At 39.8% G+C, this 14,755-nt stretch overlaps 1 protein-coding gene across 2 annotated transcripts; it reads right to left on the bottom strand.

The window, feature by feature from the left end:
• Window positions 1–340: 340 nt before the first annotated feature.
• Window positions 341–9,348, bottom strand: LSMEM1 (leucine rich single-pass membrane protein 1). Of its 2 annotated transcripts, XM_007982624.3 has the most exons (3): window positions 6,197–9,348; window positions 4,160–4,288; window positions 341–1,394 (listed from the first exon to the last, which is right to left on the bottom strand). In XM_007982624.3, exons 1-3 carry the CDS (start codon window positions 6,321–6,323, stop codon window positions 1,264–1,266), a joined length of 387 nt encoding a protein of 128 aa, XP_007980815.3. In that variant the 5' UTR covers window positions 6,324–9,348; the 3' UTR covers window positions 341–1,263. The 2 variants fall into 2 exon arrangements, with proteins under 2 accessions (XP_007980815.3, XP_072865387.1); XM_073009286.1 differs by lacking the exon at window positions 341–1,394 and having other exon boundaries at window positions 3,072–4,288.
• Between the last annotated feature and the right edge of the window lie 5,407 nt (window positions 9,349–14,755).

The raw sequence follows: 14,755 nt of genomic DNA, 5'->3' as shown, positions 1-14,755 counted from the left end.
TCAATAGGTCAAAAAAGATTTTCTAGTAATTGCAAATTTCTCATTTTAACAATGTTCTGCATGATAGCTACCAATTTTAAGAAAAAGAGTATCAATACAAATGGTTTTTGAGTGCAAAACTGGATAAGCAAAATGTGTTGTGTTTATTTCATTAACTATTTAGTGTTATAAAGTGAATGTTTAATATCCTAGTAAACCCAAATGTTTTTGATCAACCCAAAATGATAAAATCATAATACATTCTTCATGACTGGTAGAATATTTTTATATTAAATAAAAGATTTTCTAAGACTCATATGCTTTTTAAACTCATTTATTTCACACTGTATCTTATGTCATATGCTGTGTGTCTTACTTTCGTTGCTGGAACTAATGCAGGTTCCAAATATTCTAACTACATAATTTCCTAGTGTAATTTAGCAAAGGCCACAAACCTACCAGATTTCTTCCAAATCAATCAGCAGGGTACCAAAGGGGATTTTTCATGAGAAACAAAGTAAACGAAGCTTATATAATTACATATAACTGTCCATCTCCTTTCTTTACCCTGCACTCTTATGGAAGCTCCTCTAGAGTAGAGTGATTTGCACAGAGTAGGAGCTTAATAAACATTAGTTGAATTAATTAGGCTTTCCCTTTCAACCTCCAACCCTACATAACCAGGTCCAATGCCATAACTACTGCTCATGTTTTCACCAGCAAACACTAGACAGCAACTAGCTCTGGGGCCCACCCATTGCTGTCCCTGGGGAAATAGAGTTAAATTCTAATCACCTGAGCAGAATCCATCTTATTGAAAAGAGTAATCACCTGGTTCCCTTCAACACATAAAACTCAATGAATTTCTCAGGCTTTCCCAGGCATCTGTAAAGGTGCATGAGATGTCATGAACTTCACTGACACAGTGAATTTGTTCTGGTAGCAAAGCTCCTTCGGTAAGAACCTGTATGTGCGTAGTCAAGTTCTCTTGCCTTCTGTTGATTCTCCTCCCTGCTAGCCGCCCACCCTTAACCCCATTAAAGATGAAGTGTCCTACCATAAAAGGGGGCTGAGACAAATTCACCCCTTTTTAGTTGCTATTCCCATACCCACTTGCCTTGGGGTTGATCCCATCTTGCTGCAGAAAGTGGGCCCCAGGGGTGGGTTCCCTGATCAGATCACCTGTTGCCTGAAGAAGTGCAGTTTCTCAGTTCCTAACCCTGTACACTCCCAGGAAAGTAAGAAGCTCAAGGTGTTAGCAGTTGCTCTCAGAAAATAATTTCTTTAGTTTTGTTCAGAGTCCAATTGGTTGAGTCGCTTTACAATCATATTGTTTATTCTCTTAAGATCATCTATGTCTTTTCCTTCAGCTGTTAGTCTTCTTGACACATCATCCATCTTGTTTCCAGTTTGAACTTCAAAACAGAAAACAGACCGTGTTACATTGGTTTCCACTGTGTTCCACTGAAATTCATCAGAGCCCCACACTGGTGCTCAGCTGATGCTGAAAGACACTCTTGGCAAATCCCCGTTCCCATATCCATGCATGCCAGAAGCCCAGGAGAGAAACCGGTGAAGACTGAAGTTTCCTAGCCAGTGAATTGTTTTTACAATCTCTTGGTGCCAGCCTAGGCTACCTTTGGCAACTTCACACCAATTATGGCTAAAAAAGACCTTGCTGTGAGCAACCACAGGAAACTGTCGGCATATTTGATTATCCTCCCAGACGTGATTGCTGTGCTGCTTCATTCTGAGACCCATTCTCAGAAAAAGGTTTTCACTCCTTATTTGAGAAATTACATTCTTTGGGTTCCAGCCTATTTTGACCTAAGTCTGCTTGTTCTGAATTACCGGCCCAAAATGATTGTGTAATCATTCCCCCTCAGACCACCCATTAGAATGGAAAAACAATATTTTCCAAATACACAAGATCTTTGGAAATAAGATACAGAATGGAACACTCTGAGGTTGCTTATCAGAGTTAAATTTTCTAAGATGGCTAGAGGAAAGATTTAAGATAATAAACTTAATGTATCCAACACAGAGCAATTGTCCAATAAAAAGATACTCTTCTTTATTCACCTGATCTTTCTGTTTCTCACTTAATATGACTTTGTCTTCAATAAAAAAAACACTCAAGGCAAATATAAAATATGCTATTCATACAAGTGGAACATAGTGATGTTGATAAAGTACATAGTCTTTGATGTCAAGTGGAGTGTCCTTGAGCCCCAATTTGCCACTTATTAGCAACATGACCTTGGCCACATTAATAGATCTCTCTAAACCTCAGTTTCAGCATTCATAAAACCAAAATAATAATGGAATTGGCCAGGTGTGGTGGCTCACACCTGTAATCCCAGCACTTTGAGAGGCCAAGGTGGGAGGATCACCTGAAGTCAGGAGTTCGAGACCAGCCTGGCCAACATGGTGGAACCCCATCTCTACTAAAAATACAAAAATTAGCTGGGCATGGTGGCTTACACCTGTAGTACCAGCTACTTGGGAGGCCGAGGCAGGAGAATCACTTGAACCTGGGAGGTGGCATTGCAGTGAGCTGAGATGACACCACTGCACTCCAGCCTGGGCAACAGAGTAAGATTTCATCTTATAATAATAATAATAATAATAATAATAATAATAATGGATTCTACACTACGGAGTTGTTACGAGGTTGTGAACAAAGAGGTATCAAGGGCTTAGCACAGTGTCTGGGACAGAGTAATGACTCAGTATATAGCATTTAGTATTATTTCCCTCAATCTTGCTACTTATCTCACAGAAAAAAAGAATTTGGCGGGTTGGGGAGATGTTTACATGTCTGTAGACATACCTAAAATTTCCTAACAGTTTAACTTGGTTATTACCCCCAGGCGGGTGTGGTAGAATGACATGCCCAGCATTAATTTATGTTGGAGTAACGGTTCAGAATACTAGCCCATGTGCTCTTTCTGGCATTGCTGGTTCAGTAGCCAAGCCTCCCCTAACTGATCATCAGATGCAAGTTTGCAACTATTGTAAAAATAGTTCACATGTTAGCTTCTAAATGCAAAAGGGCATCAGCCAGGTGCAAGAGAAGCAATTAAACATGACCCCGCCCTCCCAGTCCCTTTTTCTCCAGAGGCTAAAGACGTTCAAGCTGCAAAGAGGGAGGAGTCTTCAGGGGAGGAAATGGGATTGGAAGTAGTGAAAGGGTCATCATGAACTCTGCCCACCTGTCTCCTCTCATCATCATCACCACCTCTGCCTCCTCTAATCCTGAATGAGATTAAATTAGAGCCCTTCCAAAAGCTATAAAGCACTCAGGGGTGGAAGAAATGACAGTGCAGTACACCCAGGCAAAAACATATCAAAGATGACACCTTCCCTTAGGCTCCATCTACTCTTAAGTCATCTGGAAGAGAATTAAAATAATTCCAGATGAGAGGGGAAACTTGTGGGCTCCGTGGGAAGAGGCAATGCTCAGAACAGGGCGACAGCACCACAGGTGGACAGCACCCCTCCCACATCCAAGGCAGAGAGGGTGGCGGCGCTGGAGGCTTGAAGGATCCTTGACTGAGAAGCTGAGGTGGGGAAGTCTGAGTCACCACTCAAGGTCACAACATGCATGACCCAGGCCAGGAGCAGACAAAGCAGGTTATATTAGGAGCAGGTTGCCTGAACATGATCAAATTGGAAAGAAGCCACATTTATACATCTCCAACACTGTCTCTGGGGCCTTGTACAAGCCCTCAAGTGCTTCTCATTGATGTCTAGGATGATATGCAAGTGAGAAAACCTGGGAGCGAGTTCAGTTCAAAGCCTCAATGTGACTATGTGTTATAGATCTGAATTTAGTGGAGAAATCTGGGCATTGGATAAAGTAAAGGTAGAATCAACCAAAATAAGTTGCCTTCCATTGGGCAGCTAGAGTCTCCAAGTGAGAAATTAAAGTGCTATAGAATTATTCAACATACACATTCATGGACTTCTGGCACTGTGGGCTTCCGCAGTGGGTTTGTGCCCAAGGGACCCTGTCCTCAGCCAGCAGGGTTCACTCGAGGCATTCCTCCTTCTTTCAATGTAAGCATTGACCACCGGGAAGCATTGACTGGAGGGTGCAAACTCTGCAGGAGCAAAGTCAGCCAGCTATGAATAAATGCATACAAGCAATAAAAAAGAAACCTGTGGTGGTACTTACCTATTAGAAATATCACGAAAAAAACCAGTGCCAGGCTGACAATCAGCACAATTAGCAGCCCCACAAAAAACAGACTCCGGCTTCCATTTCCTGAGTTTGTGCCAAGGACTGGGATTTTGTCCTCTAGAGCTAATACGAAACAAACAAAAAACAAGGACAAAAACTGCTCAGCATACAACTTGTCAGCAGAACTGAACAGTACCCCACTGTTAGACCATGAGTAATGGATACACCCAGTTTCTCTCTGACAAGCCTAGAAAGTGACTTCTGTTTTAGGAATGTCTTTGGGCAGAGAGAAATCTGTGAATTATTTACCCTCTTCTCTATTGGTATTCAAGGAGTAAGCAGGGTTAAGCTATCGCCTTAGACCTGTTTGGAAAGTTCTTTGAAGACTGTCTTAACACTGAAATAGCAGAACATGAATTTTTGTGTGTGGGGGAAGGGAATATAGAAGTTAAAGTCTAAGAGTGATAGAAGTTCTATTACCCTTTCCCAAAGTAACCCAGGAGTAAAACAGAACTGGGTGTGGGACACCTATGCCGGGTGGAAGACTCAATTGAATGCTCTGGGATATCTCCCTGGAAACTTCTTTTATTATAGGAATAATCAGTTACGCCTACATCCATTTAAACAAAAATGGCCCTGACCTATTTTGGTTTCTTTTTTTTTTTTTTTTAATAAATTTTATTTATTTATTTATTTTTATTATACTTTAAGTTCTAGAGTACATGTGCACAACGTGCAGGTTTGTTACATATGTATACACGTGCCATGTTGGTGTGCTGCCCCCATTAACTCGTCATTTACATTAGGTATATCTCCTAATGCTATCCCTCCCGCCTCCCTCCCCACAATAGGACCCGGTGTGTGATGTTCCCCTTTCTGTGTCCAAGTGTTCTCATTGTTCTCTTAAAGCTGTCTTCTGGATGGATATGCTCTGGAAGCAAGGTTCAGTTGAACTGAGAATGCAGTTACATTTTATCAACAGCTTGGTTCACTCAAACCAAGAATTGTCTGCATTTAATCACCATTTTTGCAAGGTCTACTTGCCTAATAACACCCAGATTAAATTGAATAAGCAACACAGAAACCTGGGGTAGTGGAGATCATTGGATTACTTTTTGCATACTCTCCTACGTTGAATTGGTCCCACTCACTGTGCCACGTGATTATGGACAGATGGGTGGCTTATGTCCCATGCCTTGTAAGTACATCCTATGCCATACTCTTCAGTCACTTTTGCTTCCTAATCAAAGCAACAGTGTAGGCTGATACCCAAACTTCTAATTCTATTGAGACTGACTGCAATAAAAACAGTTGAAAATTTGAACTTATTAAAATGAAGAAAAAGGAGGAATTTAGAAAGGGTTTAGACAGGAAATGATAGATATAACATTGGGACAATAAGTTTAGAGTGTATATGAAACAAATGGCAAGTGAGCAATTAACACCGGTGTTTGAATGTCAGCGTTTAAGCTAGAAAAGATGGCGCTCAGAGTGATCTGATAGAGCTCATTTATAATATTTAGGAGGCAAGATACACGTTTAATATTTAGCAGATGTTATTTTGCATCCCCCACCCCCTTTTTCCAACCCTTAATTGCACAATTTGTAATTTGTAAGTAGAAAATGCTCTGGATTGCGCATTCTCTTGGCAAATCTGCTATAAAACAACACTCTTGTGGGAAGCGGTCCCCATCGGTAACCGAGCCATGGTCACTGGGAGAGGGATGAGCGAGCCTCCAGGAGTCCAGCTTTGCAGGCTCCACCCCTTTCCAGAGATCTGAGGCCCCAGGATCTCAGAATATTTGAAGTCAAGAGTTCAAATCTTGTGTTGGAGCCAAGAAAGCCCATAATCCTGTCAAGTGTTCAGAAAACAGAAGCAAAACTTCCCTAACAACAAATAACATTTCCAGTGCCAACCTCTTCCTAATGCCCACTCCGCCCCCACCACATCCACACATCCAGTCAGCAGTGGCTATTTTTAGGTAGCCTAGAAGCTAGGAGGGGCCGCTCTGCCTTCCCCAGCACACATACGGAACAGATGCTGCGATCCGGCTGGACAGAGGTTTAATTTGTTTAAGTCATTTATGGAATCCACCACATAAAGCTTTCCATCTTCCTGAATGCCACAAGAACCAGTGTCCTGGGAAGAATGAGTCATTGTCCCTGGAAGAAAACACTGACGTTAAAAACAAGAGGTTGGGCTTGTGAACTCAACTTCACAAGAAGCACAGCCATCAGGAAGCCATACGGGCCTATGAAGAACCACCCACAAATACTATTTTCAGCTAAGGGTCTAGAGAACTTGGCTTATCCAGAAAAAAAATATTTCCTTCTGTGGACCACTTTGTAATCGTTCTTTTTGCTTTGCTTGCCAGGAAGCTCACAGTCAAATGTGTGGCCCAATTTTAAGAATTGTACATCCGTGTACACCCTGCTTCTCTGCAAATGCTCTTTTCTCCTCCTCAGATTTCTCAGCTCTGCCTATACTTTCCCTGGATCTGTTTTTTGTTTTGTAACTGATTTTTAAATTTTTCTCTTTTATTACATTGTTCATATTCTGGTGAGATGCCTCAAATCCTTTGTGCAAGAAGACTAGGTACACAAAATTAAGCTAGTCAGCAGTGGCCATAAAACATTCTGAAGGAAGAGAATATTACCATGAACCATTCTAATTGCAGGAGGCTTTAATAGAAAATTGCAATTTTTATAGCCTTCCTCCATATGGCATATAAGTCCTTCCCTTCACACATTTCCTTTAGCCATAAGATGCTGACTGTGAGTCCCCAGGACAACAATCTTAGCAAACTTAGATGCTATAGAGAGAAATCCTGCTAGACTTCAGGACCTCCAAGATCTCTTCCACCTGGGTTTCCCTTAGACTGAGGTCACTTATGTAATAAATAGCTTGAGGTTTATTAAATATTAAAAGTAATATTCTCTAATGACAGCACAACTGCAAGCAACACTGAAAAGCCTGGTGAGTTTAAAAGGTTTATGTGGAGATGTATCTCTAGCAAAACAGAGAACTTGTGGCCATTTAATTATGTGAAAAGAAGGCTCTAGGAAGACAAATTTCAATTACTATAAAAGCTTTTCCTTTCATGGTTATCGAGTCTAATCATGATAGAGGACTTTTCGATCTAGAAATGGTGTTAGATGTGCTTTAGCCCCCATCCTTTCCGCAAATGAGGAAATGGAAGCTCGGCGAGGTAAATGCCCAGGATCACACATTTGCCTGGTAGCAGAGCTGGAATCAGGCCTTTTGTTCAGCGTTCACTGAGTCTTGCTTTGTGCTACTTTTCTTTTCTATATCCCTTCCTAATCCTGCCTCAAGACTCAGCTCAAACATCACTTCCCCTAAGAAGACAGAACAAACCTGTCTTTCCTTTTGCCTTTGTTGGATTCTTTACATTCTTCTATCAGAACATCTATAGTATTTTATTGCACTTATTTGCTTACATCTTTGATTTCCCCCGATAGACTGAAAACTCCTTAGAGTAGGGACCAATCCTATTCTTCAAATTCCCAGTGCCAGGTTTAGAAGTTGGCGACTTATGTTAAGATGGAACACCTGAAATGTTTATTTAGGATTTAAATCTCACCATTTTCAAAAGAATTGGAGGCAGTTAATAATAAGTACATGAACAGAAATAAGATTGAGGATAAAAATCCTCATGTAATGTCTATCTGGACTCTATAAAGTCAATGCGATAAAATATGGTGCCTGTGCATATTTGACAACACACTGTGTACTTCCTGTTATTGCAAAAATTTCTTTTAAAACTCAACTACAGAATGAAGAGAAATATAGAGTTGGGAGAAACCAAATTCAGAAAAAAAAAAAAAGTATACACCTAAAGAAGATATGGGGGAAAATGTATCAGACATTTACTGAGCAACTTAAACTATAGTCTAAAATATTAAACAAACAAACAAACAAACAAACAAAAACAGCAGTTTCCCAGTAATACCTAAAACTACTGGTACTTGTGAAAAATATGCTACCAGAACCCTAGCTAAGAAAGTGAGCTCAAAAAGTCGTGGACTAAAGTATTTTTTAGAGTTAAAGCTAAAAAAGTATGTTTCACTTATCCTGAAATTTTAATTAATAAAAACAAACAATTCCCTGAGTTTTCAGATAAGATACTACCGTAGCACTTTATTGATATTACTGAATTCCAAATATACTTCATAGAGCATTCCTATGACTTGATATGACAATTTTAAAAAATTAAAAAGCAGCAACAAACAGAGTAAAAGGGCCTTAGAATCTTATCCTTTTGCAGATAAATCCAAGGCCCCAAAATATTCACTCACGCCTAGTCACGGATTTTAAAACAATTCTTTTAGACGTGTTTTATATTTTATCATTTATTTATACTAATATTTGACGAAACAGTAATATTTGACCAGGAAAAAATGTTTTATGTGCCACATTACAGGACCATTGTTCCACACACAGCTTCTATTTTAGGTGTGGTAACTGAAGCATGGTTATTTTTGGATCTCTGACTTAATAGCCTTGAGCCTTAGCTTCCCCTTCAGGAATGTATCTGCTGTTGCTTAAGTTTCATACTGAGGCTTAATTAATGTTTACAAAATAGAGACCTAGCTAAAAAATCACAGCCACAAAAACTGACTTTAAGAGTAGAGCTAATAGGCCAGGCCTGGTGGCTCTCACCTGTAATCCCAGCACTTTGGGAGGCCGAGACGGGCGAATCACAAGGTCAGGAGATCAAGACCATCCTGGCTAACCCAGTGAAACCCTGTCTCTACTAAGAAATACAAAAACCTAGCCAGGCGAGGTGGCGGGTGCCTGTAGTCCCAGCTACTCGGGAGGCTGAGGCAGGAGAATGGCGTGAACCTGGGAGGTGGAGCTTGCAGTGAGCTGAGATCGCACCTCTGCACTCCAGCCTGGGCGACAGAGTGAGACTCTGTCTTAAAAAAAAAAAAAAAGTACAGCTAATAAAATCTCCAAATTACTGGCCTTGCTATCTACTCAAAAGGTGACTCCAAAAAAACTAAGACAGCAACCTAGTGAGCCATGATGTGCTCTGAAAGAAAATGTCTTCTTTAGAGTGAAGTCACAATGTAAATATATGCTATTCCAATTTTTTTTTAATGAACTGCAACATGCAAGTGGAAAAATAAAGAACTAGCACAGAAAACTGAGATGGGTGCTGTTCCAGGGCTCCAAGAGCCTGCAAATGACTTGCAAATGACTCATGAGTCTGCTAGTAAATGGATACAAGGTCACATGGGCCTAAAACCAGGCCCCACAGCTGTTTGACACCCAGTAGTTGCTATCTTTGGCATCTCCAAATGAGGGCATCTAGGAACAACCAGCAAACCTGGAGAAGCCAGTGTTACTAGCTATTCTTCATCACACTAATTTGACCCTCCTTTTCAACTCCAGTGTGCAAATTTCTTATTCACCAAGATTGGCTAAAGCAGAATCCCTTTAACAGAACCCTTTCTTATACCTTGACTGGAAACATGTAAGTAATTTAATTTTCCTCTGGTTTAGATCACTGCTAACAGTTGATTTTTTTGTCATTTAAGAATTATTTTGCTATTTACAAATAAATATTCTGACAAATAAAGATAATTGTCTATGAAAAATTGCCTTGTGCTTTAATTTTTTAACCACAGGTGCTTGGTATCAAACCATAGAAATAACTCACACCAGTATTGCTTGCCACAAAATCAGAATAGTTATAATAGGGCATAATTCAAAGCTAATAAGTAGTTTTATTGAATAAGTCATGGTAATTTGTTCTTTAATTTCATTTCCAAGTCAATGCCTCTTCATGTTCAGGAAGTAATTTTTAAAATCAAGTCTAAATCATTTCTATCAAAAATGAAAAACACAGCACATGCAACAAAAACTTCCCAGACTCAATAATACTAATTCAGTCTCAGTAGAGTAATAGCATGCAAGTTACTTACAAAAATGTGAGCTTTGACTGCTAGGTTACCAGAAAAACAAAACAAACAAACAAAAACTAATTGTTCAGAAGCAACCACAACAAAACGTTTCTACAAATTCTGTAGTTCTCTCTTTGCCTTTCTCCAGCATACAGGTGCTCCTATGAGGCCCATAAGCTCCAGTGTGAAACTGTTGGTCTATATTTAGTCTTAATTTAGCCAAGCAGTGTAAGATTCCAAATCCTGACTTTTTTCATAATGTCTAAGGTTTTTAGTAAACATATTACTAAAACTATGCTTTAAAAAGAAAACAACAAAAAAACACCATGTCCTGATTTAGTTGGTAACTGATGAGGTTTTTATTGGCTTGAAGTTACCGTCCTTATTTGGCTGAAGCAACTGTGTAAGCTGGCACCACCTTTCCAGCACTCCTGCCATGGTATGTTTCCATATATAAATATCCTGTAGCAGGCAGAATCTGCCACTATGATGACTGACTTGCAAACACTCCAGACAAACCAGAGAACTGCAATAAACAGGGACAGAATATGATTATGACATCATAACAAGGATGATGACAGGTCAGAGGCCTAGTGCTTCCAGTAGCTACAAAAAGCAATTGTGAGTGGGCGGTTTCATGGCTACAGACCCACCGCAGGTGAAGGAAGCACTCCATCTCATCAGCCGCTTTTCCTTTACAAAGGCTTTATTCTGTGAGTGTTTGCACATCTTCCTTTCTCAGGAATATCAGCCTTCCATTTATGTGGTTCCCTCACATACATGCCAAGGAGCTTCTGCCCTCTGCTGTACATAAAAGATGCTACAGTGATGAGGAGACCAACTATACCAGCAGGATACTAACAGTGAGGTTGTACACAGCTGTGCAATCCTTTATCATCCTCACTTCCATTGCCATGGCTTGATAGACATTATTCATCTTTGAAACATTTTTCATGTCAGTGAGAAAATGTGTTCCACAGAATTTTCTTTGAGTTGGAGTCTTGCTCTGTCACCCAGGCCAGAGTGCAGGGGCATGATCCCAGCTTACTGCAACCTCTGCCTCTGGATGCTCCTGCCTCAGCCTCCCGAGTAGCTGGAATTACAGGCATGTGCCACCATGCCCGGCTAATTTTTTTATTTTTAGTAGAGATGGGGTTTCACCGTGTTGGTCAGGCTAGTCTTGAACTCCTGACTTCAAGTGATCCACCCACCTCAGCCTCCCAAAGTGCTGGGATTACAAGCATGAGCCACCATGCCCAGTCCAAAATTTTCTTTACACCTATATCCCATATGGACCTCACTCGGCTTTGGGGGAAGAGGAATGTCATTTTATTTTCCCCCTTCACACTACCTAGTCTAAGAGGGAATGTCATTTTCTCAAGCCTCATCTGTACCCAAAGACCAATTCTTGGACGAAGACAATATAACTAGTAGCTTTTCTCAGAAACATATTATACGTTAAAAATCTATGTCATATTTTTCTGAATAATGAAAATGTTCATGTTAGCTCTTATCATGCTGATTTTAAGAAATCTCCCAACTACCTGATCTGCCTTAAACCATCTATCCTTCGAAGATATAATAGAAGTAACTGCCTCATTTTGGGGCATTTACTACTTTTCCTCTCTCCTGTAATCTTCTAACTTTGTGGAATATTAACCTCCCCTGAAGGGGGAAGAACATGGAGACTAAGGAATTTAACTGTTGAGGGATACACTGATTATAAGTGGCAGAGATGAGATGTAAACCCAAACCTCACATTCAAGTTTGAATTCAACTATACACCAGTGAGGGGGATAAGACTGCCTCTAGACCAGTTAGACTTCTGGAGAGCCACTTAAGAACAAAGCAAGACAACCTACTTCATTTTAACTATAATGTACCTGCAAGGCCACCTTTAAGAAGAGTTTTGGGGCCAAGCGTGGTGGCTCACGCCTATAATCCCAGAACTTTGGGAGGCTGAGACAGGCAGATTACCTGAGGTCGGGAGTTAAGAGACCAGCCTGACCAACATGGAGAAACCCTGTCTCTACTAAAAATACAAAATTAGCTGGGTTTGGTGGCACTTGCCTGTAATCCCAGCTACTCAGGAGGCTGAGGCAGGAGATTATACCATTGGACTCCAGCCTGGGCAACAAGAACGAAACTTCATCTCAAAAAAAAAAGTTTTGGGTCACAAAAAGAAATATTCTCACATGAAGTGTCTAATCTAGGGACATTCTCAAGCATTTGCTTTTCCTTTCATATATTACATCTCAGGTATCTAAATTCACTCCCAGGAAATTTAGTACCCATCAAAGAGGAGTCACAGACAATGAATACTTCAAAATGCTTGAGCCTCAAAATAATGAAAGTAGGCAAAATTAATCAAGAATCAAGCAATGAACAACTAGTCTATCACACAGCATTTTTCTACTTTCAAAAAAACACAAGCATTCTTACACACTGAACACCCAGCCACCCTTGTCTAGCAGTTACCACAAGTTTCATAAAGTCACCTGCATATAACCTCAACATGCAAATGAACACTCTATACCTTCTTCCTCCCAAAAGCCCAGTAAAAAAGCAGGAGTACAAATTACAAACCAGAAAAATTAAAATAGGAAGAAACAATACAGAAGAGCTCAACAAATGTATTGAACATGGTAAGAAGAGTGGTATCTGCCTTAGCAGGGCTATCACGGTGAGTAGCAGTGGGACTGACTCTGCAGAATTCAGGTAGGCCTAGGATTTAGAGGTAAGAGTGAAGCGTGGAGCTACACAGAGACAAGTAATTTAATGCTAGCCAAAAATAAAATGCAGTACAAATTGGAAAATTGTCTTAGAGAAATATCCCAGACAGAAAAAAAAAAAAATACAGCCCAAGATTCAATTTGGGAGCTCCACTATGTCATGGTGTTCCAGAACAAAGAAAATGAGGAAGGGGAGAGATCAAGAACTTAATATTTTCCAGGTTGCCAAACCCATCAAAGAACAGTATCATGCAATTTTAGAACACGAGAAACAGAGATTCTGAGAAAACAAAGAAACAAAAATAAAAACTGCATCAGATGTCTCAAGATTTTGCAAATTAGAATAGAGCAATACCTTCAAAATTCTGAATTTGATTACACTTGTCAAAATTTTCAAAAATTCTAAATTTGATTTTCCACCTAGAATTTCTTATACCATGCAAACCATCTTTCAGAAATATGAAGTCACTAAATAACTGATCTCTCACGCACTCATTCCCAGGTAACTACTGAAAGAAGTGTTCCATGTTAACAAAGAATTAAATTAAGACACGGGATCCAGAAAATGAGGGATCCAATTCAAGAGAAAGAAAAACAAATCCTCACGATAGTGCTGTCTCCGGAAAACTGCTGTACAACTGGATGAGAGAAATTAGTCTAGATTGAAACAAGTACAAAATCAAGAGAAGTTGTAACAAATTTATTTGGGACTGTTTGGGAAGAATCAATGATATGCATAAAAAGCCAAAAAATAAGACAATTAACTCCAAGACAAAATGTTGTATGAGAATGAAAATGTAAGCACACTAAACTAGTTCATGAGTGAACATACAAGTATGATCACAGTTATGCAAACAAGTACATGATCTAATCAAAATATTAGAAGGATGTGAGAGGATAAAAGAAATTTTCACCTGTCTTAATAGTAAGTGGACAAATGCCTAAAAAATAAATGGCTGTATCATCCTATTATTTAGAAAACTAAAACCAAAAACTGAAGGCTGAAAAATACGAGTCAGAAAAAACTGAAGGCTGAGTATCTCCCGGGATGGGACTGAGGAATGGGAAAGGATGGAGCAAGGGGCTTTCCGTATTAGCCTTGAAGTACCATTAAACTATGTTCAGGCTGGGTACAGTGGCTCATGCCTGTAATCCCAACACTTTGGGAGACCAAGACAGGTGGATCACTTGAGGTCAGGAGTTCCAGACCAGCCTGGCCAACATGGTGAAACCCCATCACGACTAAAAATATAAATTAGCCAGGTGTGGGGGAACACACCTGTAATCCCAGCAACTCAGGAGGCAGAGGTTACACTGAGCAAAGATTGCGCTACTGCACTCCAGCCTGGGCAACAGAGCGAGACTCTGTCTCAAAAACCTACAAAAACCTATGTTCATGTAACAGTTCGATAAAAATTCATTTTTATTTATAATTACATATACATAAATATATGCAATTGAATATTTAGAAGAAACTATACCATTTGCAATCTCTTTTCCATGGTTCTAACCTACTTGGAATATAACCAAGTGACAACATACAAACAAGTTCTAGATTCTAAACCTGTTTTCCACTGTACTGTAATTGGGGGATGGAACTCAGCAACAGTGACTCCATACGACAGCAAATGGTTTTCACCTAGAGGGAGCACCAGACTTCCAAGAGTTGTTGGATGTTGGAGAGGAACACTAGTTTGGAAAAAAGACCTTAAATGATTTTGATACTTCTCCCTAAAGTGTATATGCTTCCCTATTCCTCACTGTGACCTACACCAAGAGTATCAAAGAAACAACTCTACGGATTTGAAATGGCACGTTGCTTGCACTATGTATTTTAATCTAAAGTTTATTAAATGTGAATGTGCTGTCAAAACGCTTTTCACAAAATGAAAGAAATAAACCTCATGGGCAAACAAGCAGCAATATTCTT

Source organism: Chlorocebus sabaeus, chromosome 21 (assembly GCF_047675955.1).
Source record: "Chlorocebus sabaeus isolate Y175 chromosome 21, mChlSab1.0.hap1, whole genome shotgun sequence".
Lineage (NCBI taxonomy): Eukaryota > Metazoa > Chordata > Mammalia > Primates > Cercopithecidae > Chlorocebus > Chlorocebus sabaeus.
Note: the sequence above shows the minus strand (reverse complement) of the source record. Positions and strands in the feature narration are given on the sequence as shown.

Coding starts and splice junctions, on each gene's coding strand:
- LSMEM1 (XM_073009286.1), bottom strand. CDS start 6,323: ATGACTCATTCTTCCCAGGACACTGGTTCTTGTGGCATTCAGGAAGAT. Junction 4,289..6,196: donor CGGATCGCAGCATCTGTTCC/GTATGTGTGCTG, acceptor GTTTCGTATTAG/CTCTAGAGGACAAAATCCCA.